General features: G+C 34.3%; 12 protein-coding genes and 2 pseudogenes across 14 annotated transcripts, besides 3 other annotated features; 7 read left to right on the plus strand and 7 right to left on the minus strand.

Moving 5' to 3' along the window:
- Window positions 1-896: 896 nt before the first annotated feature.
- On the minus strand, window positions 897-2,056 carry TVAGG3_0123770 (transcription initiation factor IIE, alpha subunit family; the record flags this gene model as incomplete). The annotated part of the gene is made up of 1 exon (XM_001303310.1): window positions 1,032-2,036. One exon carries the CDS (start codon window positions 2,034-2,036, stop codon window positions 1,032-1,034), a length of 1,005 nt encoding a protein of 334 aa, XP_001303311.1.
- Window positions 2,057-2,631: 575 nt separating this feature from the next.
- Window positions 2,632-5,065, plus strand: TVAGG3_0123780 (A-type inclusion protein-related family; the record flags this gene model as incomplete). The annotated part of the gene is made up of 1 exon (XM_001303311.1): window positions 2,644-4,902. The coding sequence occupies one exon, from the start codon at window positions 2,644-2,646 to the stop codon at window positions 4,900-4,902; it is 2,259 nt and encodes a 752-aa protein (XP_001303312.1).
- Window positions 5,066-5,739: 674 nt separating this feature from the next.
- Window positions 5,740-7,237, minus strand: TVAGG3_0123790 (ankyrin repeat and SOCS box-containing protein 4 family; the record flags this gene model as incomplete). The annotated part of the gene is made up of 1 exon (XM_001303312.1): window positions 5,825-7,237. One exon carries the CDS (start codon window positions 7,235-7,237, stop codon window positions 5,825-5,827), a length of 1,413 nt encoding a protein of 470 aa, XP_001303313.1.
- A 227-nt stretch (window positions 7,238-7,464) lies between these two features.
- TVAGG3_0123800 (ankyrin repeat and SOCS box-containing protein 4 family) lies at window positions 7,465-9,132 on the plus strand (the record flags this gene model as incomplete). The annotated part of the gene is made up of 1 exon (XM_001303313.1): window positions 7,465-9,132. One exon carries the CDS (start codon window positions 7,465-7,467, stop codon window positions 9,130-9,132), a length of 1,668 nt encoding a protein of 555 aa, XP_001303314.1.
- Window positions 9,133-9,362: 230 nt separating this feature from the next.
- Window positions 9,363-9,489: a mobile genetic element.
- A 305-nt stretch (window positions 9,490-9,794) lies between these two features.
- Window positions 9,795-12,392, plus strand: TVAGG3_0123820 (armadillo (ARM) repeat-containing protein family; the record flags this gene model as incomplete). The annotated part of the gene is made up of 1 exon (XM_001303314.1): window positions 9,795-12,392. One exon carries the CDS (start codon window positions 9,795-9,797, stop codon window positions 12,390-12,392), a length of 2,598 nt encoding a protein of 865 aa, XP_001303315.1.
- A 225-nt stretch (window positions 12,393-12,617) lies between these two features.
- TVAGG3_0123830 (alpha-tubulin binding) lies at window positions 12,618-13,722 on the minus strand (the record flags this gene model as incomplete). Its single annotated transcript, XM_001303315.1, has 1 exon — window positions 13,118-13,696. One exon carries the CDS (start codon window positions 13,694-13,696, stop codon window positions 13,118-13,120), a length of 579 nt encoding a protein of 192 aa, XP_001303316.1.
- Window positions 13,723-13,830: a mobile genetic element.
- A 1,031-nt stretch (window positions 13,831-14,861) lies between these two features.
- On the plus strand, window positions 14,862-15,761 carry TVAGG3_0123850 (uncharacterized protein; the record flags this gene model as incomplete). The annotated part of the gene is made up of 1 exon (XM_001303316.1): window positions 14,862-15,761. One exon carries the CDS (start codon window positions 14,862-14,864, stop codon window positions 15,759-15,761), a length of 900 nt encoding a protein of 299 aa, XP_001303317.1.
- A 3,161-nt stretch (window positions 15,762-18,922) lies between these two features.
- Window positions 18,923-23,135: a mobile genetic element.
- Window positions 20,071-20,861, minus strand: TVAGG3_0123870 (annotated as a pseudogene). Its single transcript has one exon. A coding segment is annotated over exon 1 (791 nt).
- On the plus strand, window positions 20,879-21,280 carry TVAGG3_0123880 (uncharacterized protein; the record flags this gene model as incomplete). The annotated part of the gene is made up of 1 exon (XM_051223660.1): window positions 20,879-21,280. The coding sequence occupies one exon, from the start codon at window positions 20,879-20,881 to the stop codon at window positions 21,278-21,280; it is 402 nt and encodes a 133-aa protein (XP_051108646.1).
- TVAGG3_0123890 (phage tail repeat-like family) lies at window positions 21,473-22,084 on the plus strand (the record flags this gene model as incomplete). The annotated part of the gene is made up of 1 exon (XM_051223661.1): window positions 21,473-22,084. One exon carries the CDS (start codon window positions 21,473-21,475, stop codon window positions 22,082-22,084), a length of 612 nt encoding a protein of 203 aa, XP_051108647.1.
- Window positions 23,136-23,963: 828 nt separating the features above from the next.
- On the minus strand, window positions 23,964-25,995 carry TVAGG3_0123900 (annotated as a pseudogene). The gene has a single exon. A coding segment is annotated over exon 1 (2,032 nt).
- A 23-nt stretch (window positions 25,996-26,018) lies between these two features.
- TVAGG3_0123910 (uncharacterized protein) lies at window positions 26,019-26,303 on the minus strand (the record flags this gene model as incomplete). Its single annotated transcript, XM_051223662.1, has 1 exon — window positions 26,019-26,303. One exon carries the CDS (start codon window positions 26,301-26,303, stop codon window positions 26,019-26,021), a length of 285 nt encoding a protein of 94 aa, XP_051108648.1.
- Window positions 26,304-26,330: 27 nt separating this feature from the next.
- TVAGG3_0123920 (uncharacterized protein) lies at window positions 26,331-26,705 on the minus strand (the record flags this gene model as incomplete). Its single annotated transcript, XM_051223663.1, has 1 exon — window positions 26,331-26,705. One exon carries the CDS (start codon window positions 26,703-26,705, stop codon window positions 26,331-26,333), a length of 375 nt encoding a protein of 124 aa, XP_051108649.1.
- A 296-nt stretch (window positions 26,706-27,001) lies between these two features.
- On the plus strand, window positions 27,002-27,315 carry TVAGG3_0123930 (uncharacterized protein; the record flags this gene model as incomplete). The annotated part of the gene is made up of 1 exon (XM_001280502.2): window positions 27,002-27,315. A coding segment is annotated over one exon (314 nt), but the record flags the coding sequence as incomplete, so codon positions are not given.
- Window positions 27,316-27,329: the final 14 nt, after the last annotated feature.

Genomic DNA, 27,329 nt, shown 5'->3' on the forward strand with positions numbered 1-27,329 from the left:
TTACATTGAAAATATGTTGCTACCATGGAGCAAGTTCGATTTTTCAAGTTCTTAAGTAACAAAGTTCTATACAGACTCACGAACAATAATAGACCACACTCAAGATTCCTTATGAATATATTAATCTTTATACAAGCGCGAATACACCAATGAAGATACAAGAGTTTAAATCAAATCAAAAAACCAAAATGAACAAATGAATGAGAACTATGACTATTATTTCACAACAACATTGCAATTAGTACATTTTTAGATGAATAATTATCCGTACTGAAAATATCAACGATTTTACTTAATTTGTGGAGATCCACAAATAATTGAATCCACTTTTAATATTTTATTCTCACTCAAACCACTATATATATAAACAAATGTTTTCGTCTATACTTCACTGCCATGTTAATCAATCATTCATTACGAACTACTTCATCACTGCGTGCAACATACTACAAACAAAAAACAACTATATGCAGAAGACAGCCAACTAATATTGCCCACCTGCAAATATATAGTAAAGTAAAAGCGACATGTTCTATCATATCACTAGTCGAATAGTCAATAGAAACATAGAACAATTCAAAGTGCTCGAAAAACCACTTCATAAACACCTATTAAAATAAGTACAACAATCGAAAAAGTCTCCTTACTAATTCACTAGTGCTAATGTCAGAAAGGATTAAAAATGGAGAAACCGCACTTCATTTTGCAGCTTGGTATAATAGAAAAGAAACTGTCGAACTTCTTATTTTACATGGTGCAATTGTCAATGAAAAGGATCACCTTGGAGGAACATCACTTCATGATGTAGCATATAGAAATAGAAAATAAACAGCCGAATTTCTCATTTCGCGTAGCGCCAAAGAATAATGTTCTTACATAAGTTAGTTTTATTTATTTTTCATATAATTTTGTTTTGTTTACATTTCTAATTTACCATATTCTACACACTTTCAAAATGAAGAATACGGGCGTGAATATGCTTGGAAATTTAACCTTAAATTGAGAGGAAATTAAAACATGTATAATAATTTTTATTGACAGTATTTTTCATGAAACTCTTCGAGTTTCTTCATATTTTCCGTTGATCCTGTGTAATTAATGATGAAATCTTCTGTAACATCAGATTTCTTCAATACCTGGCCATCAATGACAATTTCGGGTTCCTGCTCCTCAGCTTGTTCTGTCTTCTTTGTGGCTTGGGTATTCCTTGTGAAAAGGTCTTTTATGGAATCATCAATGGCTGGACCAATATCGACCGTCTTAACATCGACGACGTTCTGTTTGTCTGTATCTACCTTCTCTTCGGCCCTTATAATCTTTCCAGATTCGGCATTTTCTTTAATGTACTTTTCCTTGGCGTTGTAGCTCTCCAAAGTCATCAATTTCGCTGGGTTGGTTCTGAAGTCAAAGTCGTCCTCAAAAACCATGTTGGAAACAAGATTTGTGATTTGTCTTATAATATCATCAGTAAGATGGCAAAATTCTTCGTATTTCCTCTTATTCGCATTAACTTCATCGGAATTATCCAAATCTTTGAGTGTTCCACCACATTCAGGGCAAGTAAAGTTGGAATACTCGGATAAGCGATTAATTTCTATAAAATTGAATGTTGTATGGCAAGACTCGCATCTGTAGGAGATGTTATCGGCCTTTCCGCATAATTTTTTAAGATGATTCTTTACAAGTTGGATTTTAAGACGTACTGAGTCACAAAATACTTTGTAATCGATGGCATAGTAATAAACAGTTCGATTTTTCTTTTGGGTATCTGACATTTGACTGATTGGCTTTTTTGTAAGATCCCAGCCTTCAAGATCAAGCGTTTGCTTACTGGAAATCATACCATCACGACGCAAAATACCAATGCAGTCATCAATTATCTTCTTTTGAAGGTGTAATTTTTCACCAATTTCTTTTAAAGTCATTGGCTCATCAAACATGAGAAATCCTTCCATAATCATGACTTTTTCTTTCTCGTAGAACATATAAGTGATCTTACGAACAAGTTCTTTCATCTGTTGAGTAATACTGGCCATCTTTTAATTTTTTTTTGAAAATTATCGTTTTTTTTTTGAAAAATTTTTTTTGCAGTTGTTTGCCAACTGGTAAAATGTACATTTAATTTGGTGTGCTATTAGTCATATATGTTACATATCACGATACCGAAGAATATCAACATATTTTCATAGATGTTACATATCACAATACTGAGAAATATGAAATTTATAAAAGATATTGATATTTGAAAAATGCTTAGCAGCAAGTGCCCAAACAAATATATAATATAAGCATACACTAGTGTTTTCTTTGAAATAAGCGTGATTATGAATTGTATTTAAGGAAAAATATACATATATGTTGAATAATCAAAGAAAGATTTCACATTAGAATTCTGATGTTCTTGAGACCATCTAAACTCCAATAGTGCAACACTAAAATGTAGTTCTTGAAAGAAATGAATCTAAATTATAGAAACACGTAATTTATATGATGAAATGATCTAATTGGCATGCATAATAGTAAGAAAAAAACATATTATACTATCACAAATACTGTATTTGCTCTAGAATTTGAATTTTTATTGGTGCGACACGCCGATAATAAAATCAGAAAAATCACGTTTAAATTTTTTTTATATGCAAAATGGCGGCAAATTTTGAAGGCGAAGCCAAAGTAAGGGCTTTCGCTTCAATAGCTGCTGAGGTAGAAAAGGAACTTCGTGATGTCGTATCCGGTCAAACTGGCTCTAAAATTATCTCTGAAGAAAAAATTTTAGGTTTACAGTTTCAAATCGAATCTCAGAAGAGAGAAATTGAATTTTTGAAGAACCAAATCGAAATATTACAAGAGAATAGTCAATCTAATTTAGTTTTTCAGGAACAAAATAACGTCGAAGAATATCTCATCCAAATTCAGAATTTGTCATCAGAAAATCAAGGATTAGTCAATACCATAGAGAAAAACAACGCAGAATATGAAAATAACATTAAAAATTTAACTTTCGAAAAACAAAAGCTTGAAGAAGAACTTTCCAACACAAAGAATGAATTTACTTCCCATATACAGACATTAGAATCCGAAAATATGCTTTTACAAGAGCAATTAAAAAAGCCTCAAATTCAGGAATCAAATGTTCAAGATATTTCGAATTACGTAAGAGAAATTTCTCAACTCAAACAGAAAAACGCAAATTTAGCTTCAACAATCGAGAAAATTACTGATGAACAAAAAATATTAAAAGACGAAAATTCAAAGCTACAAATACAGATTAACCAGTTCAGAAAAGAATCAGATCGCGCTACCGAATTGACACATCATAATGGTGACCTAATAACAGAGAATTCTAGGCTAATTCAACAAATTAATCAATTAAAGAAGGATTTTGATTTACTTCAAGTAGAAAAATCAAACCAATCTGCAAAATCAGTTGAATATGAAATTCAAATTGCTAATTTACAGAGTCAAATTCTAAATTTACAAAATAAATTAGATTCATTGAAATCTGAAGAAGGTCGCAAGCTTTCTCAAGATCAAATAGAATTATATGAGCAAACTTTGAAGCAAAATGAAGACCTTAAGCAGCAAATAGATGAATTACAAATAAAATTTGATGAAAAAGACAAAAACATACAATCATATGAAGAAATAAGGGAAGATCTTACAAAGAAAATCAATGAACTCATTGAGCAGAACTCAGAACTAAGAATTTCAGTCGAAGTCAAAGATGCCAATACCAGAAAGGATAGAACTCAGATTAACATATTAAATAGTAATATATCCGGTCTCAACAAGAATGTAGAATCATTAGAACGACAAAAAACAGCTCTTCAAAATGAAATAAATAATATTCATGGACAAATTGAGCAATTAACTGCAGAAAAGCTCTCTATAAAGCAAGAATCAGAGAGATTTACATCAACTGTTTGCTCATTGTTAAGTTGTTCAGAAAAGAAAGAAGTTATTCCGGCTTTAGAAGCAACTCTTGAGAAATTGGTCAGTTCGATCAAGTTATCAGAAAAATCTGCTGCACTTCAGAGCCAAGTTGAATTTGAACAGTCGAAGAATTCTACTCTTTCAAGAAGAATTGACGAATTAAAGGCCCAACTTGAGGAAGAGCGTTCTAAAACAACTAGAATCCTTGATATACAGACAGATGAAGTATCCATTGCTCTTAAAAAGCAGAATCAGAGCTTGGTTTCTCAGAATAAGAATTTACAAAATGAAATTGATCGATTATCCCAAGAAATTCTTGAAAAAGATGCTAATATTGAACATCTTAAGATAACAACCATATCAGAAAGCACAAAACAAGTACTTGCTTCTTCAAAATCAGAAAGATTATCAAATTACGAAGTTCACCACCAGAGAACTGTCGAGTTTTTGCGTACCTTATCAATGACAATTGAGAGAACACTTTCTCCTGGTCCTACAAACGCAAACAGAATTCATGTGATTGATAATCTTGCCGATAGCCTTGAAAATGTAACAATATCAGAACAACAAGTGTCAGAGGCATTTAATAACTTTGGATCATTATTATTTGGCGAATTTATGAAACCAGAAATTTCAGATCTTGCGCTTTCATTCAAGAACAGAGCCCAACAATATATGGACGTAATAACAGAGAAGGTAGATATCATGAAGGAGAAACTAGATAAAGAAAGCTTAAGAATTGACTTACATTTCAGAGGAAAATCGGCAATTACCACTCCATCAACATCAACTCCAATTAAGAGACCACCAATTTATGGAAGATCTCCAGTTGGAAAGTCTCCAAAGATGAGATTCGATCCACATTCAATGACACCAAGAAATTCTCCTTATTTCAATAAATCGAGATCCCCATTTTCTAATTCATTCATAAATGAAGAACCTGTGAGTGTAAGAATCCCAATGAAATAGATTAATATATGTTTATTTGTGAATAAAAAAAAATTGTTTTTAATTTTACCAAATTGTTTTTGCCATTACTATTCTTTAAAGACAAGTATATATATATGATCAAAAGATTGAAAATATGAAAATAAAACATAAAATTTATCCGAATGAATTTGGAATTTTAGTTATTCTAATCTCAATAAACAATTAAAGGAATCATATTGATTCTAATCTAGAAAAAACCCCGTTTACCAAAATATCAAATTCCAAAAATGAGCATAAATACATTAGATAGAAAAAAAGTTGACCTTTCAAAGTTTTTTTTTTAATTTTTGTTGATGCTAATAACTTTAAGACTAAGCTACATAATCGAACTCTGCTGGATTTTCCCCACGGATTTTAATATACTTTCATATCGTATGCTTTGATGCGCTTATTATTGATAAAATGTGAAAGTTGCATCTGATCTTTTGAATTTCATTGTAGTGATCTATTTAGAAAAACACATGAATGCTTTAGATTTGATTAATATGCCTAAAATCAATCAAAATTGATAAATTAAATTCGAATTCATTTTAATAATATATTTTTTTTAAATATCTTCAACAAGTTGCAGAGATAGTTTGATGATTGATTCATTTGTCACTTTTTTTAAATTATAAAAATAGGAGAAAAAGAAAATTCAGATAATTTCATTTCGCTCTTTGTGCACCAAATACCACAGCTACATCACACTAGGGCAGAGTTTTTCCGAGACCTCTCATCAAATGATTGTAAAGTTATGATAGATTCTTGTAAGTTTCAAAGAATAATCAAAGATTAACAAAACTAAAAATTCAAAAATATGTATAGAATCAGAGGGGAAAATTGAATTATTTTTTTATTTATAATCAAATCAATCTTCGAAAATATCAAAAAATAAAGAATATTATCTTATGAAAGAACATTATTCTTTGGCACCATGTGAAATGAGAAGTTCGGCAGTTTCTTTACTATTATATTTTGCTGTTTTATGAAGTGCGGTTTCTCCATCTTGATCCTTTTCATTGACATTCGCACCATGTGAAATGAGAAGTTCGGCTGTTTCTTTACTATCTCCATATGCTGTTTTATGAAGTGCGGTTTCTCCATCTTGATCCTTTTCATTGACATTCGCACCATGTGAAATGAGAAGTTCGGCTGTTTCTTTACTATCTCCATATGCTGTTTTATGAAGTGCGGTTTCTCCATTTTGATCCTTTTCATTGATATTTGCGCCATGTGAAATAAGAAGTTCGGCTGTTTCTTTACTATCTCCATATGCTGCAAAATGAAGTGCGGTTTCTCCATTTTGATCCTTTTCATTGACATTCGCACCATGTGAAATAAGAACTTCTGCAGTTTCTTTACTATTATACAAAGCTGCAATATGAAGTGCTGTTATTCCACATTCAACTGTTTTATTGACATTTGCACCATGTGAAAGGAAGTATTCGGTAAGGGATGGAATATTAAACATAGGTGAATAAACAAAACATTTGTTTATATCATTAGTTTGATCGAAATAAACTAAAAAGGATTCAAGATTTTTGTGATCTCCACAAATTTCTAAATCAATATCGATATTGTATTCATTCATCAAAAATGTAACATAATCAATGTTGTGTGAAATAATTGCATATTCCATACATTTTTCATTTGGTTTTTGATATTTGAAACATTCACTCATGATCTCTTTGTTTCCACCTAAAAATGATAATTCTAGACATCTTTGAGTTATTTCTGAGTTGAATTTCGTTCTTAAGAACTTGAAACAATCAACTGCTCCATGGTAGCAACATAATTCAAGTAATGAATATCCTTCATGAGAATATGGATATAAATCGCTTTTAAGTTTTTGATCTTTATCAAATCCATCGATTCCAGTGAATGTGATGAATTTTTCTTTGTCATTATACATAATTGCTCTGTATATTGTATTTTCTGTGTGAATATCAAGATTTTTAAAATCATCTTTTCCGAAATCATCAGATTTGTTTAATTTAAACCCATATTCTTTATAAAACAGGATGCTTTGGGTAAATGTGAGATCGTTGACTTCTTCCACATGATATTCATCATAAAAGAGTTTGGCAAGAAATAAATATGACTTTGTATAGCGATTGTTATACGGAATGATATTTAAAATGTCTACCATAATATCTTTGGGTGGATGTTTATTGGATTCAATCAATTCTGTTTTGATCATTTTGAAAATCGATTTTAATTCTTCTTCTTTTTCAGTTTTCAACTGATACAACACGTTGTATATATCGATATAGTATTTATGGGTATTTCTTAGTTCACTGTATTTGTTTGGATGAATGTTTTGGTCGGACATTAATAATTTTTAAAAATGACACATTTGCGTTTTACCATATAATGAACATGTTTTCTTTTATGAAATGTTTGAATAAAATTACTTTTAAAATTTTAATGTGTGCCAATGTCATTTCAATTAACAAATATAACAAATTGAAAAGTAAGTATGATTATTATATCAATTCATATAATGCATTATATCAGTTAAAAGTAGAAAAAGAAGGAAAATTAAAAAAGATTTACAAAATGATCAAAGCGAATTTGATTAAATCAAAGAAATGTACGCCTCATAAGATTATAAAAGATATTTTATGCTCCATTCCATTTAACAATCGCTATGCAAAGCCATATTTGAAACTTGCGAAACATATATCTGATGACTATCAAGTTACAGATGTAGCCGATATTGAAGACATTTCTAACTACCTATTTTATAAAGAATATGGAATTAAACTAGATAAATCTACTGATTTTGAAAAAATTAAATTAGAGAACACAAATATTTCATCAGAAAATACAATATACAGAGCAATTATGTATAATGACAAAGAAAAATTCATCACATTCACTGGAATCGATGGATTTGATAAAGATCAAAAACTTAAAAGCGATTTATATCCATATTCTCATGAAGGATATTCATTACTTGAATTATGTTGCTACCATGGAGCAGTTGATTGTTTCAAGTTCTTAAGAACGAAATTCAACTCAGAAATAACTCAAAGATGTCTAGAATTATCATTTTTAGGTGGAAACAAAGAGATCATGAGTGAATGTTTCAAATATCAAAAACCAGACGAAGTTTGCATGATACATGCAATTATTTCACACAACATTGATTATGTCACATTTTTGATGAATGAGTACAATTTAGAGATCGATTTAGAACATTGCGGATGGTATAGTGATCTTAATTCATTTTTAGTTTATTTTGATCAAACTAATGATATTAACAAATGTTATTCTTATTCACCTATGTTTGATATTCCATCCCTTTGTAAATTTTTCCTTTCACATCATGCAAATATCAATTATAAAGATAAATGTGGAAATACAGCTCTTTGTAACGCAGTATATTATAATAGTAAAGAAGTCGCCAAATTTCTTATTTCACAAGGTGCAAATATCAGCGAAAAAGATAATAATGGAGAAACAGTTCTTTGTAAAGCTGCATTCTATAATAGTAAAGAAATAGTCGAACTTCTTGTTTCATCTGGTGAAAAAGATACAAATGGAGAAACAGCACTTCATTTTGCAGCAAAAAATAATAGCAGAGAAACAGTCGAAATTCTTATCACACATGGCGCAGCTATCAATGATAAAAATGAAGAAGGAGAAACTCCACTTCATGTTGCAGCAAAAAATAGTAGCAAAGAAACAGCCGTATTTCTAATCACACATGGCGCAGCTATCAATGATAAAAATGAAGAAGGAGAAACCCCACTTCATATTGCGGCGTCCTTAAATTATCATAGAACATCTAAACTTCTTATTTCACATGGCGCGCATATCAATGAAAAAGACAATGCTGGAAATACCCCTCTTCATTGCGCTGCAATATTTAATTGTAAAGATACAGCCAAAATTCTTGCTTCATATGATGCTGATCTCAATAACAAAAATAAAGATGGATACACTGCTCTTCATATTGCAACAAAGAAAAATAGAAAAGATTTCATCGAAATCCTTATTTCATGTGGTGCAAATATTAACGAAAAAGATGATTTTGGTGCAACAGCACTTCATACTGCAGCCATTTGGAACTATAAAGAAATAGTCGAATTTCTTATTTTGAATGGTGCAAATATTCATGAAAAAACAAATGATGGATTAACAGCTCTTTTTTATGCACTATCTTCAAAAAATAAAGAAATAGTAGATCTTCTTATTTCACATGGTGCAAACTTCGATTAAATTTTATTTCAAACATAATTTATTAGGTTAACATAACAGATTTTAGTTGATGAATTTTTTTGTTGTTGTAGCGCGTTACTTTGGTGAATAAATCATTGGCATTGTTTGAAAATTTCTGTATTATTTTCACATACTGCAACTTGAAGTGCTATTTCTCCAACTTTATTCTATTTTATCGTACCATGTGAAATGATAACTTCTGCAATTTCTTTACCATATAAAATACCCCTTAAGGGTGCACTTACGTCCCTATGACATAGCCTTCAATTCAGATGTTTAAGGTTAGTTTTCAATAGCGCTTCATGCCAGTTGTCAAAAATTTGAATTAGAGTCAGATGGGCGTAAGTGCAGCCTTAAACAAGGGAAGATACATTTTCCTCAAAAAATAATCGTCTTTTGAATTTTTTCTTTTGGAGATTGATATCGAAGAGGATCAGGTGGGTTTTAATTTTATAAAAATGACTGGGATAAATTTTTGTAAAATTGAGACACCCCAAATCCTCTGATTTCGACATGAAGGAATGGAATAATACTTCTGTGATTGATATGATAGGCAGCTCAGAACTTATAAATATGAATTATCAATACTAATACTCATATTAGGAAAGCACAAAAATTTTTTTTTATTTTTAATCAAAAAAGTGACACTGAGCAAAATCTCTATGGATAATCAGCAATTGGCCAGCTTGCGAGCTGCAATTCATGGCCTCAATGATGCAGATCCACAGATTAGAGAGAAAAATCTAAACACATGTCGAGATTTTCAAAGACCTCTAAAATTCGATTTTGCAACTTTTTTAACTCTCACGGACCCTTCATCAAATATCAATGAGCGAATATTTGGTTTCACAACCATCACATATCTAATAAAAGATAGACTCAATGAGATGTCAATTCCGCTGAAAATTAATTTAGCTTCAGCTTTTCCATTTGAAAAAGAAAAAGACCTAGAATCAGATACCATATTGCCTACAGTATCTCGTGCCGCCGCTTCTTATCTCGCTTACGTGGCAACAAATGAAATTATTCAAAATTTCTTTAGCACATACATAGACAAGAATCCTCAGTTTGTATTACATGTGTTTTCCGAAATGGTATCATTTATATTCTCAAGGGAATTTCCAAGATCAAGATACGAAGTTTTTCGATTTTTTAACGATGTTCAAATCCCAAATCTTATATACAAGCTGTTATTTGAGCCACTAAGGAAGGCACAAATAGGAACACCCGAATTTAACATGGATTTATACTTGCTCGCACAAATTCATCAAAATGCTCCACCAGTCATCGAAAAGAATTTAGCAAATGAAGATATTGTTCAAGTATACTACGAATTGATACCTCTTCTATGGAAATATATTGATAATTCAATTGTCCCAATATTTGAGACTTTATTAGAAAATGAGCAATGTCCACCATCATTTATCACTCGCTTATTAGAAACCATGCCATCTTTTATTAATAATTTCATTGGTTTATTTGTTTTTGACAAAAATACAGATTCCGAAAATTTCAACGCTTTACTACAATCATTTCATATTCGTTTACGACTAATACCTACTCTCATGCAGAAAGTTAATCCGAAAGACCTTTCTGACCTCTTATTAATTTGTGCCGACATATTAGAGTCAATTTCTCCCTCAGTTCTGTTAGAAACTTGCACGTTCCTATGTAATATATTCAAATCATCGCAGATCTGCTCTTCAAAAGACTTTTTGAGGAATTGTAAAGACGAAAGATTGAAAATTTTTGATGTTTGCATGGCGCAACTCATTCATCCAATGGACAAATTACCTGGCGCGCGATTCGATGACTCCTGGACCTCTCAGCAACTCACGCAACAGTTAAATGAGGTAATTAAGTGCATAACAGAGAATTATGACTTCGACGATATAATTCCGATACTTTTCAGAGCCATAACCAGCGACAAAAGTCACATCCGAGCGTTTACTGTCATGTTAAAAACAGTTACTTTTCTTTTTGTCACAGAGAAGACAATTTCGAAGCAGATTGGCCAATTATGCGTAAAGATAACAATAGACCTCCTTTCGTCGCTAAATTATTACGAATCTAAAGTTCAATCCAAAATTTGCCAATTTTTAAGTAAAATTATTCCGTTCATGGTTTTTACGGAATACAAAGAAGACGACTTCTTCCAGGAATTAATTGACTTATTAATTGAAGCGAAACCAGTTTGTTTAGAAAATTTCTCTCAATACGTGATGTTATTTACAGATCGGTTCAAAAATATCACACTCCCGTTAGAGAAATTGCAAAGTATACCCGCAAAACACCCAGTTTACCTTCCTGCCAACAAAATTATTGCAAAATTTGTCGACCAAACTCCGAATTCCGCCGATACGACCATTGAAAAAGCAATAGCCGAGCTGGAATGGGTAACTACTTTATTCGATCCTCACGATCCGCAGCATCTGAAGCGATTATCTTCAGAAGTCAACAGATCCCTTTCTATTATTGCCAGTTTGAACGTCAGCGAGTGCGGTGTAGATGTTAAGAAGCTTTGTTCTTTACTCGTAGAGTGTTCGAATTGTTTAGTTCGCGTATCAGATAATAATAATAAGGAAGCGATCGTTGGCCAAGCAATTGGGGCCGTAACCCAACTTGCAGCCAGTCTGAATCACATGTTGAAACTTGTTCCTCTGTCATTAGTCAATGCCCTGAAAGATTTGAGAAGTCCGACCGTTTACAAAACATGTTCTGTTGTTTGGCTGAAAAAAATCGGTGTTCCACTATTGACAGGCTTATACAGTGTTAACAGTGAGATAGTCAGTAACACTGCGAGCGAAGTCTGTTCCTATTTCCAGGAGATGTTTGTCGTCATGGATTTGAGTCCGAACGGACAAACAGTGAAAAAGAAAGTTGCGATGATGCTTTGCGAGTTGTGTGAGATGATATCAAATAAACAGGCAACACAAGTGTTGAGATGTTGTCTGCTTATTAATGATTTGGGTGTTTTCTCGAGTGTTGTTGCGGCAATTTCTAAAAAGGATTTCGAAGTTTTGCTCGATTTGTGGACAGCACTTTTGATGAAGAAAGATCAGCCTTCTTATGAAAAGATCGCAGAGATATTGTATAAGTTCTTGACTATTTCTGGTGAAATGAATGTGTCGATTTTCTCTACTTTGCCTGGAGTGTCGAAAGAGGCTTTTGAACAACTGAAATTGCGAATAAGCCAGTCATCTTCAGCAAAGAGTAGAAGAAGAATATTTAGAACTTTCATCCAAAGTGTAAATACATAGAATATATATTTAATTTTTTTTTGATAAAAAAAAACTTGTATGTTTTGAACATCAAATAATTGGGTGTTTGTAATATTAACATTCTTTAGTCCCTAGTATATCATTGTTTCATACTAATAACGTGGATCAATTCCGTTTCAATGATCAGATAAAGCTGAAACAATATACTCAGGTGCCACTTTTTTGGTCAAAAATAAGTTCCCCCCTTTTATGTTTTGTATAATACTATGATATATCATTCAATACCCCTATAAAATAATAAATCTAAAGAGGATAAATTGGTTTATTTTATCGTGAAAGCTATTTCATGAGTTAGAGTATGTCACAAAGTAGAAAAAACGGTTTTATCACATCAAAAAAAGTGAATAAAGTAGGGTGATTTTGAGTTACTCTCTCTTTTATAGAATGATAGCTGATTGTGATAAAGATAGTTTTATGGTCACCCTTTGTTATGAAAATAATCATATCACGGCTTGTCTTTCATTAATTTACTTCTTACACATTGTAGTTTTAAAACGCTACAATTTCAATAGAATTAAACCATTTACATCTATAGGCCATTTTACGTTTATTTAAATAGAAATGCCTTCCAAGTTAAGCAAAATGTAATTTTATATTCATAATTATAATAAATTGAAACACATGATTCATGATTATGATGTAATGCATGCAATTGCAAAAACTGTGGAAACGAGATAAAAGAAGTTTATTTAACACGTAATTTATTAGAATACTTGTAGGAATTCGTTATACTTGAATTGTTCGACATCAGCAAATTGGAATCTGCGCAATAATGTTAAGCGCTCTTGAGGATCCGTAAATAAGTCGTGTTCATCGAAGATACTTCGAGCAACAACCCAAGTGACGCGGCCGCGACCTTGTTTATCACGAGCTTTGAACTTTTGCTCAAGTTCTGATTTTTGGCCTTTAAGTAACGAGAATTTAGATGTGATAGTCTGAGAAAGGTCTGATTTTGGATACTGATCTGAATTTGCTTCCATAGCGCGAAGAGTACCCTCTGTGGCTTCATCAAGTTGGAATGTCCAAGAATTTAAGACAACTGTAGCACCGATGTAAAGTTCTTCTGTTTTATACTTTTGGCCAGTTGCTGGGTTGATAAACTTTGCGCGTGAAATGAAGTTTCCTCCTGGGAAGCCGCTATTTGGAACGACTTTTTCAAAAACGGAGAATTTATCATCATCAACAAAGTAGTTGACAATGAATTGTCTCAGAATGTCTTCACGATTGTTGCTAACAAGGTGAGACTTGAATGAAAGAACTGTCTGTGGTGGACGAAGATCCATTTAGAACGTTATTTCTCTAAATAACGAAGAAGAGGACTTTACATGGCAAATATTGAGAACGTCCACTTTTATGACTTCAGGATAGGAATTGGAGACCATGTAATACTAATTATTTATCAGTACCACATAGTCTCTCGAAATGACAGAAATTTTGTCCCATTTATTATAATCTATCATTTGGACGAAGCTCCACTCATTTCCATGTAAAATAGACTTGGAATTGACACATTTTCTGAATCTGCTATCCATTAATTCAGAATGTTTGCCAAATGCTTTGTTATTGAACTTGAAATTTCCAATTTATTTGCAAGAAAGAAGGAAATTAAAGTCATATGTTCATGGCTGATAGTTATATGGAAATATGATACTTATACGTAATAAGGCATCATTATTTGAAAATTTTAATTAACTTGGTGTTATTATAGTTTGGACTGAACCATTGTAATATATGTAAGTAATTAATGGATTTTCTTCATTTAATCTATGAATAATACAAAAAATTAAGAAAGATTGCTTGATTAAGTCTGAAACACCTTTGGATTTCAATATCTGCACTTCGAAAGGAGTATAAATAAGTGTATGCCTAAGAGTTTTAAGTTGCCAATGCTATTTATTGCATGAAAAGATATGACCTGTATATTATTATCAAAAACCCATAAAAATGATATGATGTTCTCTCATTTCTATAGCCAATAATTCATTTCAAGAGGAAAGCAAACTGTTCTATTGATTTTCAAAATCAATCCGAAATTGAATCAGAAAATGACGATTTCTCTTTAAAAAGCTAGAATTCTATGATAGCTTTATAATACCAAATTCCAAATTCTGAACTTAACCACTAATTGTCAACCAATCGAGAATTTGGGATTTTGGCAATTCAAAAAATATCAGTAAATGATGTTTGGAGAAGGACGCAAGCAAATATTCAATTTATTGTTTTGAAAGAAACTCAAATTTATAATCATAATGATCCGAAATATGACGATATTGCATCGTAATTTTTTTTAACAATGATTATATTCAAATTATTGTAATTGAATTAAAAAGTTATCCATTTTAAAAAGTATCTGCAGAGGGAAAAAGTTATTCAATGAAATTTAATGATCTTTAATTATAGTCGGTGATTTTGAATTGAATTAAAGTTCAATTAATTTGATAACAGTTTATGATAAGGGGAAGGAAGCCTCATGCCATCACCGCAGCGGCTCTAACCAAGAGGAAGGAACAGGAAAAGATGGAAAAATTATACTATGCTGAACGGAAAAAGTTGTTCATTGGTGATGAAGAATTTATGAACACATTACACCCCTTCGAGGACTCAAAGAAAGGTTGTGGCAAAAAATCATCCCCATTTCAGAAAGCTCTCATTGCATGTATTAATGAAAACAATGGGTACGCTACAGAGCAACAATTATTAGATTATGTTGTTAAAAAGTGGGATATTATAGTAAAATATACTCCAAGAGCATTTATATCCGAACCATCTATCCGTGTTATACGTTTAAATCTCTCAGTGCGAAAAAAGGCAAGACATTTGTTTTTGAAACACCCTGAATTGCCTGACACTTGGATAATTAATTCCAGCCCTAGAAAGAACCCTCCAAAAAGAACACTATTCAGGAACACGATGATCGATGAAAGCTCAGAAGAAGATGAAAAAACCTCATCAGAAATCGAGGCTCCAATTGAATCAGAACCCGACGTTATCAACGAATCTTACATAATGCACAAAGATACATTTGAAAGGTATGTAGAAGATTACATGAAATCAGTCGAAGGCGATGTAAAACTCGAAGATATCGCATTACAACTCAGCAAATTTAAAGACAAAGCCGGATTATTTAAGTGTTTACCTCTAGAGAGAAGAGTTAGAGCATGTTTAATTGTGTTAAAAAGTGAAGGAAGGGTTTTCTTTGATGAAAAAACTAATACCTGGAGTAATCAAAAAAAGCCCTTAATAATTGAAAAGAGTTCTGAAAATAATAATCGTCTGACAGGAGTTGAAATTTCATATCTGACAATTGATGAAATGTATGAAAAAATCAAGAATAAAGGTATAGTTTAAATAAAGTAGGATAAAAATTCTGAGCTTCTTTCAAAACATTTCAATGGTTTAGGTTTGATTGAAAAACAGAAAATTATAAAACTAAATTAAAAAAAAAAAAAAAAAAAAAAAAAAAAAAAAAGGTAGTGGGGCTTCCAGGCACTTCGTGCCCTCTAGCCCCGAAGATGTTTAGTATAAATGAAGTTCTTATATACGGGTCTTCCAGGAGCTTTTCACAAATTATATATGTTTTCATGTTTTGTCAAGACTTCTTCGTAAAATCAGACAAAAATAATGTTTAGGGTAGAAGGTTAGATATAACCTCTTTTCTAACCTCTTTTCTACCCTCTTGAATTTTCAAGACTTCTTCGTACATGTTTTGTCACTTTTCTGTCACTTTTCAGGAAAAAACATTTTTATTATATATATAAAATGAATTTTACAAAACCACCGTTACCCTTCTTTGGAAATAAGAGTAGATGTAAAGATATTATATTGAGAGAACTTAAGAAACTACCGAATGGTCTAACATTTGTAGACTTGTTCGGTGGAAGTTTCTATATATCTCATTTGTGCCATACAATATTTCCTGACTCAAAGATTATATGCAATGACTTCGACAACTATATGAACCGTCTCAAACATATACCAGACACAAACAAAATATTGAAAGAGTTAAAAGAAAAGATACCTATAGGTAAGATGGAACGTATACCATTAGATAAGAAAAATACTGTCAGAGAGGTTTTGAAAAAGGCAGAGTATATTGACTGGGATAGTATATCTGCTAGACTATTATATAGTGGTGCTATAAGAGTTCATGACATTGAAACACTTATGTCAAAAGTTTTATATCTTAACTATACAAATGTTTTCAAAGAGAACATAGAAAAATATATTGAGGGTATAGAGTTTGTGAGATGTCATTGGACAGAGTTGTATGAAAAATATAAAGACAAGGAAAATGTTTTCTTTATAGTGGACCCGCCGTTCTATAACACATGGGATTTTCAATACCAAGTAGACTGGACTTTGAGGACTCTTTAGAAACTTTAGACGTTTTACATAACCATCCATGCTTTTACTTTACATCCGATAAAAGTGGTTTGGAAAGTGTCATGAGATGGTTAGAGGACATACATGACTATGAGTTTAGATACGATAAGATAGAATATGAGAGAGGTCCTATAAACTGGAGAAAGTGTCATAACAAAGAAATTTTACTAGTAAGTAAATGTGGTTTGAAATAGGACTACTTGTTTTAGGTTTTTTCCATTGTGTCATTTACTTATTTGACGTGGCAGAAAGATATAGAGAATATGAAGATGAACCAATGCCTGCAAATGTTCAGCATATGTACTCGTAAGAGATATTTTTATCTAATATTAAATGGACGCACAGAACTTAGCGAATGCACAGCAACCTGGACAACCAAACCCAGAGAATATTCCAAATGAATTAGAATACAAACTGCAATGGCAAACTATGGTCAAGTGCCAACAGATGTACAAATGCAAACTGCCATGTCAAATGACGCTGCGTTAGGTTTGCCACCATGGTATGCAAATATGAGATGGAAAGAGTTTTATACAAACCCTGAAGTGGGATATAAACAATTTATGCAGATGACGCGAACACAGGAGTTGACCCAGAATATGTTTTCTACCAGAGAAAAACAGAATGTATGAGCTCCAGTTAAAGAATGCTATGGAACTCACAGGAAACGTAAGAGACTAGGCGGACATTAGATTTTTACATATAGTAAAATGGGTTTCTTCAGTAAGATAGGAAACTTCTTTCGAAATGTTGGAAGAGGTATATGGAATGGAATAAAAACCGTAGGAAGAGGAATTTGGAACGGTGTCAAAAATATTGGTAAAAGGTAGGTCAGTTTGTTGGTATTATACCTAAAGACCTAACCAGAAGAGCAAGCTCCTGTTATACACAGCCTGAACCTGCACCACAGTCTAGTTGGCAACCAAATCCAACACCTCAACCGTATTAAAAAAATTATATTTTTACCGTTCGATAGTAGTTGTATATGAAACTAAGTTCTAAGTAAAACGCATGGTATAATGGAACTATTCTTTTTCTTCCATCTGTAGTAAACCATACTTGAAAGTCTGAAATACTTCCACTTGGTGTTCATATAACTTTGTAGGTTTTTCGTAAAAGTCATTTGCCAAGCATAAGAAAGAGTTTTGGGCGCCAGAAAATGAAGCATGAACAATAATAGCAGCTGGGTCGAAACATCTTTAAATAAATATGGTTCATCTCTTGCATATCGACTGTAAATATTTGCTAAAGGAAGTTCGACTTTCTGATTTAACATTCTTTGCAAATAATACCAATGACATTGCAGTGAATTCTGTATATATTTGTTCGTCTTTCTTTGGATTGTCTTCGTAGATTTGAAATGACACTTGTGAATTTTGTTTGTCATATACAATTCTCACATAAAGTGTGCTCTCGGTATTTGCATATTCATCAGCATATTTTGCATAACATGAATTTATTTTATCTTCTATATTTTTTAAACGCAGTCTGTAGAGAAGATGAAAGGTCAACTTGTATTAGCTCAATTTCTCCCACATTTTTCGTTTCCCTTCAGATATATAATCTATATGAAACCTTACAATAAATGGAAAACTTTTATCTTCTACAGACACAAACTTCATTCTACGAAAGCCAATAGCTTTGTGACAGATGGGTCTCTTAGCCATCTTAATGGGTAGTCAAAACGATAGCCTTCATGCTTTCGGTCTCTGTCTCAAACTTTTGACCGACATTAGTAAAAAGTTCATCTAATGGTTTAGTTGTAGCAACTCTTGAATTTTCTTTTTCTATTGAAGCATATTTTATCTAGAATAAAAATGTCAAATGAAACAGCGTCTATGAGAGAAATACAACACAACCGACAACTCATTATACAAGCTCTAAATAAGAACACAACAAACTTTTCAAACTATTCTAAGATATCTGAGTCATTGAAAGAAGGAAACTTAAAACTGACATTAAACCCAATGACAGATGAGTTTCTGTTTCAAGACAGTAAGAACCATACTGTTTGTATAAATCCAACAAAAAGAACTTTAAACGAGAAACCTATAGATGAACTTCTTTTGAAGGCAGATGTTAACAACAAAGCTGACAAAGAGTATGTTGACGATGAGTTAGCACGTGTGGCTAGTGCGTTAGTGAAGAAGGCAGATAAGGAATATGTGAATGAAAAAGATGAAAAAATTATAGAAAGGGTTGAATGGTACCATGAACGGACAACAAAGATTTTAAAAGGTAAAGCCGATACAGGGTGGGTTTCAGGATGTTTAGACCTTAAAGCGGATAAGAACCATACACATACCATTGCAAATATTACAAACTTACAAGAAACCTTAAACAGGAAAAGTGACGTTGGACATACACATACCATTGCAAATATTACAAACTTACAAGAAACCTTAAACAGGAAAAGTGACGTTGGACATACACATAGCTTCTTCGCAACTGTTGGTATAGAAAATATTGAAGGAACGGTTGAAGAAACTGGTGGGGATGCAATATATTGTAAACCTCCTAACTTTCCACAAGGTTTAACATCGGATGACGACATAACAACGATGAGAACATTAGATGTAGAGATGTTTATGTCATGGAGGATGAACATAATATTAAATTCACTGCTCAAGATTTATATGACAAGAAAGCAGACAAAAAGAGCTTCAAACATTAAAGACAGAAATACTTCAAACCATTTACCCGTTGGTTCTATTTATACGTCAATGAACTCTACCAGACCAGAAGTAGTACTTGGTTTTGGAACTTGGACTCAAATACTCGAAAGTTTTTTGTATTGTGCACACACTCCAAAGAAAACAGGTGGAAGTAAAACGATATCTGTCGACAACTTGCCACCACATAGTCATTCTGGTACAACAAACTTTTCTGGCGACCATAGCCACTCATTAAGAGACCACCCATTATACAACTCAGAGTATGAAGCTGGCTATGACGTTTTATCTCCAGATTATAACCATTCAGCAAAAAAGACTTTTCGACAAACTGAACCAGGAGGAAACCACCAACATACTTTTACAACAACATCTACAGGACTAGGTAAAAAATACATGCCACCTTACATGACAGTTTGTGCATGGTATAGAATTGCTTAGTCGTCATTTTCAACTTCTTTAGCATATTCGTCAGGAGTTGTCTTATATTTGTTAGGAACTGTCTTTGAAAGTATACCACCTTGAACTTACAAGTTTGAAACGAGGTCTGACAATAGTAGTTTTATCTTCTGCTTGCAGTCTGTACATTTTGCCATGTTTGCCTAAAACTTCATAATATTCTCTTGTATACTTTCTTCTATTTTTACGAACACGAATGTGAGTACCTGTCGAGTTCCCATTGTTGTCATAGTCAATAGTATTTTCATATGGGTCGCGTTTAGGTATTTCTATTTTTACTTTGTCACCTTTCTTAAGTTTGAAGCCTGGCATTCTTTCTTGTTTGTCTCTTTTGACTAAACTATTAAATATATAGTCTTTCTCTAAGTCGGGTTGTTTTTCATTTCTTCGGGGGAGTGGTTTCCCAAACCTTTTTGTTTACGGCTATTGTAAATATTTAAAACTTGTCTCATCTTTGCCATGGAGAAGTGTCTATACTTGTCGTCATATGACATTTCATTTGCTCACCACCTTGTGGTTGGTTTAAGTCTCTTAAGATTTTTATACAACTGTCAATGACACCAAGAGCAGAATGGTTTTGGTCGACAATGAAATATTGGTTTACATTTTTTGAACGCAGATAGTTTTTAATATCGTCTGATTTGAAAGAACTTTCACAGTCAGATGTCAGTTTTGTTGGATGGTATTTGTCAACGAATATTGTCAAAGCAGTTTTCACATCTAAAATATTTTTGGACCATAATGGTATGGCTTCACAGTATCTTGTGTTTTGACCGACAAATATTAGCCAGTATGGTGGTCCATCTTCTCTATACCTCGGAATGTTTTCCAAGATATCCATAAACCAAGCATTTGGTGTTGAACTAAAGATTTTTATCATGAGTGCTTTCTTTGTTGCTTTAGAAACATAGGGGTCCTTGTTTGGATTCGTCATTTTTTACCCTATAAGAAATGGGTTTATTTGGCGCATTAGCAGGAGTTGCATCCAGATTTTTGCCCGCAGTGGGAACAATAGCCAGAGGTGTATTTGGAGTTGGAAGGAAGATTTTGAGTACATTAGGTATACTTAAAGAGAAAGCACAACCTATTATACAAACTGTACAGAAAGGTTGGGATGTAGCACGAGATGCAGCAAATCTTATTCCAAATCCTGAAACAAGAGGAAAAGTTCAAGGATGGATGGACAATGTAGGAAGACAAGCAGGAAACTACTATAACAAAGCAAATGACTACTATAACCAAGCAGGACACTATATGGACCAAGGTGAAAGATTCTTTAACAGAGGATATAACCATGCACAACAGTGGGTAAACAACAACCAACCGCAACCGCCTCAAACGTGGGGAATGTAAATTTTTTACTGAGATGAAATGAACAATACAGCATTGAGACAAATGGGTTCAAGATGGATTTGTCGACTTCCAGCAGTTACACAACCACGTGTTTGTCAAGTTCTTCCTATACCTCAGGAAGTTTTAGACCGACTTAAAAAACAAAACAACCAGTTGAAAACAAACCAAACTAAAATTTTTTACTGAGATGAAATGACCGAAGAAGTTGAAACGGTAGATTTGACACCACAAACAAAAAGTTCAGAACCATTGTCAAAACCTGTCAAAGAACTTACAGATGAAGAGAAAAATTCAATAATAGAAAGTGCCAGGTCTGGAAATACAAACCCTAACTATAAAGTCACTTTTCATAGAAATGGAACGGCTAGTATCTCAAAAAAGAAACAGACTCTCACAAATAAAATATTGAAGTCTGAAGGAGCTTTCGAGACAACAGATGGAAAAGTTTACTTCACTGACCAACAGTTCATTATAGAACATCTCATTGACTTAGAGTCGAAATATTCTAAACTTTACAACAAACACAAAAAGTTGAAAGGAAAACAAAAACAAATGGCATATGATATTTATGAAGATGTTGACGACACAACTGTTCCTGCAAGTGAGGTAAAGTCAGAGGAACCGAAAAGTGACGAAAAACCGATAGAAGAAGAAAAACCAAAAACTGAAGATAAACCAAAACCAAAGTTTAGTTTCCAAACTAAACCAAGTCAACCTTCATTAGCTGGTATGGGTTGGCGTCAAAGACTTATGGCAGCAGGGTTATGTAAAGTAAAGAAAAAAAATATTTTTTTATTTTTATAAAAATGCCCCCATATAGAATGGATAGAAGGTCTGCTAGAATAAAAGCAGAGTTAGAAAGATATGGTTGGAAAGTTTCGAAGAAGTTTAAATATAGGAAGGGAAGACCCATAAAAGTCTATGACAAACTGTCTGGTCTTCGCTACGAAATGGACTTGAAACAGCGCGCGCAATTATCCAAACAGACTAGAGAGGTTAGAAGAAGAACGTCTTATGGACATGCCTTTCGATGTTTCTGAGCCTCAAGTTGAAGGACACGACGGCTTTGCCAGATTCTACTGGAAACATGACGAACAATTGCATCCTTTGAGAAGGAAAAAAGGAAGGTGAAGACAAACATGCTCCCATGGAAAGAACAAGATATGCATATGAGAAGTATCGTGAAGTTAGAAGTCAAATTACATCTGGTCGAACCTTTACAGTAAACTTTGACGAAGGAAAGAACAAAGAAGGCTTCATGGGTGTACTTGCTGCAATTCAAGACGGAAATAAGAAAGGATACAATCTCAGACTAACCGTAACAGATTTGGATGGTCACATTTACTATGCACATGGCAATGTCACAACAGCCGCACAACTTCTTGACGCTTTCAAGACTACAAAGAGAGAACAAATGGTTGACTCCGACTCAGACATTTTGAATGCAATTGAAGGAATTGCAAGTGTCAAGTTCGAATGGTACCAACCTAACCCTCAAGCAGTCAGACAACATGCTGGATACTTCCCGTTCATAAATAAGTCTGACATTGACTTGACAAGGTATGGAATTTACAATTCAATTGAAACAATTGTCAATGAACCTTGTATTCTTACATGTCTCAGGAACTCTGGTCTTGTTACAGATGAGAAGATGAAGTATCTTGAGTCATGTGTGAAGACAAGGTACATTCTCAGAGGTCAATTGGCAAAAATTGCACCGTTGGCAAATGTCAATATCCGAGTCAACATTCCGACTGAGAAAGGTTCTTCACATGACGACTATGTTGTTGACAAAGACTTACCATGGTTGAAGATTGTAATTGTCCACAACCACTTCATGTTGAACGAAAGTCTTACAAACCCATTGTTCGGAAAAGGCAAGTGCAACATTGTCAGAGCTGTAACATTCTTTTCGAGAAAGGTTTGTTGGAACCAATTCCAGATGACAAGCTGACAGAAACTTTTGTACCAAAAGACGAAACAAACTTTTCATTGTTAGCAAGACCAAAAGTTGTTCCAGACAAAGTTATAGCACAAAAGAAGTACACTGTTCCAAAAGGAGTTGGATTGTTCGGATACCAACCTGAACCAGAAGAACTTCCAATGAGGTTGCAAGAACTTCAAGATGCTATAAACAAACTTCCATTGAGACATCCAATTGACGTCAAATTGTATTGGAGAGCATCGAGTTAGGTCAGAAGGTTTTATATGAAACAGGTTGCTTCGACGATGTTTATGAGATAGCAGGCGAAGTTTCTCAGAAGATAAGAGACTCACTTGAATTTCCACGAACTGGACCCATTGGTTGCGACAAGTTCGACTCAAACGAAAAGATATACTATGTCGACCTTAACGCTGCATACATGAGGTTCGTCCAATATATCCCGACTGGAATTCCAAACGAAGATGGTGAGTTCCCAGGAAGGAACTATACAGTTGGAAAAGTCATACAACAACTGTATGATATTAGGAAAGCTTCAAACCCCAAACTTGCAATGACACTCAAATTGCTTATGAATTCGACATGGGGATATTCCATTAAGAAACCTCAAAGATGAAGAGTAAACACTATGAGAAGGTCGACAACTTTGTTGAAAGGTTCTCCTTTTGTTTTGAAATACGAATTCACTCAAGGTCAAAGTGGCTTAGTAACCACATTAAAACCTATTGTCGAACATTGGTCTTACCCTCAGTTCGCAAAGGCAGTCCTTGACAACTACAACAAATTCTTCTCCGAAGTCAAATCGAAAGTTGTGGTTTACTATGAGAACATTGACGCACTCATGACGAACGAAGAAGGTATAACAAACTCATTGAAATGGGATGGTCGGTGAAAAGATGGGTCAATTCAAATTGGACAAAATTTTCACCGAAGTTCATGTCCTCTCCAAGCGTAAGTACTGGGGCATACTTGAAGACGGCACAGAAATAAAACATTGCATGAAATAAAAAATTTTTATTCGAATTTGAATCGGACAGGTCGAGTTACACCATTCTTGGTCTCAAACTCATATATAACCTGTTTGTCTGTATTTTCGTCGACTATGGCACGAGACACGAACATTGACCAAACGGACAAAAAGTGTCATTTCGGATGGTCACAGCCAATCGCATTCGAGCACTTCGAAGAAGCCTTACGTTCCAAGGGAGAGGGTGTCTGGTGCAAGGGAGAGGTCATGAGACTCTACGAGCAGTACATCCTCAATGCCTGGGAGGACAAATCGTCCTTGGATTGGCAATCTACCAACTCCTCTGGGACGACCTCCTACGCAACTGGGAGAACGAAAGAGTCCAATTCAAGGTCGGAACTAATTTTGCAAATTGACCTTAATTTCACATACTTATCCAAATAAACACCTAAATTTACTCGGGGTTTCCCCCTAAAATAAAATTTTTTTACTCTTAGAACCACTCGAGGTTCTCCTTACGGTTGTTGAGCTTGTCACCGTCAATGTGTCTGACCTTCGTCTTCTTGCTGGATTTGGAACCCATTGAATTGCGACAAGCTTGCCCATGGAATTGAACCGCGATTCCGAAGGGTAAGGTTCAAGTGTCCCAAGTTGTTGAGGACTGGGGTAAGAACCTTGCCGTCTCCTTGTTGCGGATTTGGTATGGGTAGGGTTGGGAAATTTCGTAAGTGTCATCGGCAACAAGGGTTGCCCAAACTTCCTCTTCTTCGTGTTTCTCTTCTTCCTCTTCTTCCTCTTCCTCTTCTTCGTGTTTCTCTTCTTCCTCGACAATTCCTTCTTCAATTCTGTGTTCACGAATTACGGTGTTGCAGTTCTGTCCTTTCCGAGTACCTTCCAGATGGCATCTATCTCTTCGAAGAAACGGTAGATGAGTCTGGCAAGGTCTCGGTTCTCTCTCGCGTAAATGCGCAAGGTTTCCGTCAAATCATTCAGGCATTTCTCATTGGAAGCTTGGTTCATGAGGAACTCACTTTAAGTCTTCATCTCTTCCATAAGACTACTTTGGAGAGTCTTAACGGTGTTTGTCAGATGAGCTTTCAAATTCAAAATTTGAATTTGAACTGGGCGCTTGTCTGGCAACATTGAAAGGACATCTGCCATTGTGTTCGGCTTCGGTGCTTGTTCGGACATCGAAAAAATGAAGTGGTTTGAGAATGACGGTTTTACTTCAAAAAGCTTGTTATGACGGTTAAGTCATACAACAAGTTTAAAATAATATCTTGTTCTTCTTCTGAACGTTTGTTGTCTCTTCCGATAAAAGTTTCGAACATGAGAACCAAAAAACGTTTTTTGAGATTGCGGAAGAGTTCAGGCAACTGTTCATATTCTGGATATGTTGGGAGCAGTTCAAAATCTGAGCTGACTTTCGGACAAAATTGGGACAATGTCAGAAAATTCATCTTTGGTCGGACTGCTTGAAGGTAAGTCCCTTACATGTAAGTAGCTCTGGTAAAGTCTTCTCATTTCTGCTAACTTTTGGAGTATAGCTTCGTAGTTTAGAAGTTTTAATTTTAATTGTCTTATTCCACTCTTTACTTCTAAACGGTAACTATCCATGAGGTCAAGAGTAGCTTTGGTAGCTTTAAGTGGAGCTATCTGTTCCTTGACTCCTGCAATTTTGGTTGCAATTGTGGTTTGAGCTCCTTCAAGTTCGCCGTCTATGTCGTTCTCAACGCCTTCAACCATGGCTTGAAACTCTTCATCGGTCCATTGAGATTGGTGTGGGACGAATTTAACTTGCTTCATTCAAAAAATGAAAAAAAATGTTTTTACTCAAAGCGTGCCATGTATATGGCTATAAGAAACTTACCAGAAGGCTTCTTCTTCACATGAGTCTTTGGCAACTTGAGTGTTGGTGTTGGAGTCGGGTCTGGAATTTCAATTCTCTCTCGAGCGCAACAACAGATGTCAGAATAACATTCCCCACTGTCCTTCTTGCCACCATAAATTGTGTATTGACCGAACTTGCATTTGCAGGAATACCGGTCAATACAAGGTTCACAGTTGAAATAGTTGTACACAAACCTGTTGAGTACGAGTGTGAGTAAAAACATAAAAAAAGTGAAGTTAAACGTTAAGGTTTACAGTACTGGTTGGATGTCGCCTTCACAGGTTATGTAGAATGGTTGACCCGAGAAGCGAAGGAGAGACTGAATTGCCAATTTCATATGGGGTAGGGGGTTCTCCTTGTTTGGTATTTTTATCCAAGGACGTTTGTTTAGGAACTTAACAAGAGCTTCTCTTTTGGCGTCCTTTATGTCGTCGTAGGCTGTCCCGTCTGGTATTTGAATTGGAATTCCAGTCGAAGTCTCGAGCTGAAGTGTAGACCTTCCAGAAATACTGGTGAACTTGACCTTGGGCTTCATTACCCTGCGCAAGTACTGCTTAACAACTTCATTTATCTCTATAAGGTAAATTGCCTCGTCAAATCCTTCTGGCATTCCGAGTCCTTCCATCCGACAGGAAAATATTTTCCCGACAACTGGAAAAAATTTTCCGGACAACTGGAAAAAATTTTCCCGACGACAGGAAGAACTCTTCCAGTTGTCCGTCCGTAAACCATTCAAATTTTCGAAAATTGAGAACTTTTTGGTCGAACTTCAGGAAAAGTTTTTCCTTCCGACAGAAAAAGTTTTTCCTTCCGACAGAAAAAGTTTTTCCTTCCGACAGGAAAAGGTTTTTCCTTCCAACAGGAAAGGTTTTTCCTTCCGACAGGAAAGGTTTTTCCTTCCGACGGTTAAGCCACAAACAGATGTCCGACGTACCACCAACCGAGCCCATTCCCAAACCAGAGGAACCTAAAGCACCAGCCCCTGCACCTCAGCAACCTCAGTTCCAGCAAGTACCTCCGATTTACTACCAATTTCCACCTCAAGGTTACTACCAATTTCCACTACAAGGCTTCCCGAACTACCCTCCTCCTCAGCCTATGCCTTACTTCCCCAACCCTTGGATGTTCCAGCAAGCTCCACCCCAGCAATTCCAATCTCAATCTCAATCCAAGAGAGACCAAGAGTTCGAGGAAGGTCTGAACCGTTTACGCAAAGAGTATGCCACAGCCCCTATGGAAGATGACAGGC

The sequence above is a fragment of the Trichomonas vaginalis genome, chromosome IV (genome assembly GCF_026262505.1).
Source record: "Trichomonas vaginalis G3 chromosome IV, whole genome shotgun sequence".
NCBI classification, from domain to species: Eukaryota; Parabasalia; order Trichomonadida; family Trichomonadidae; genus Trichomonas; species Trichomonas vaginalis.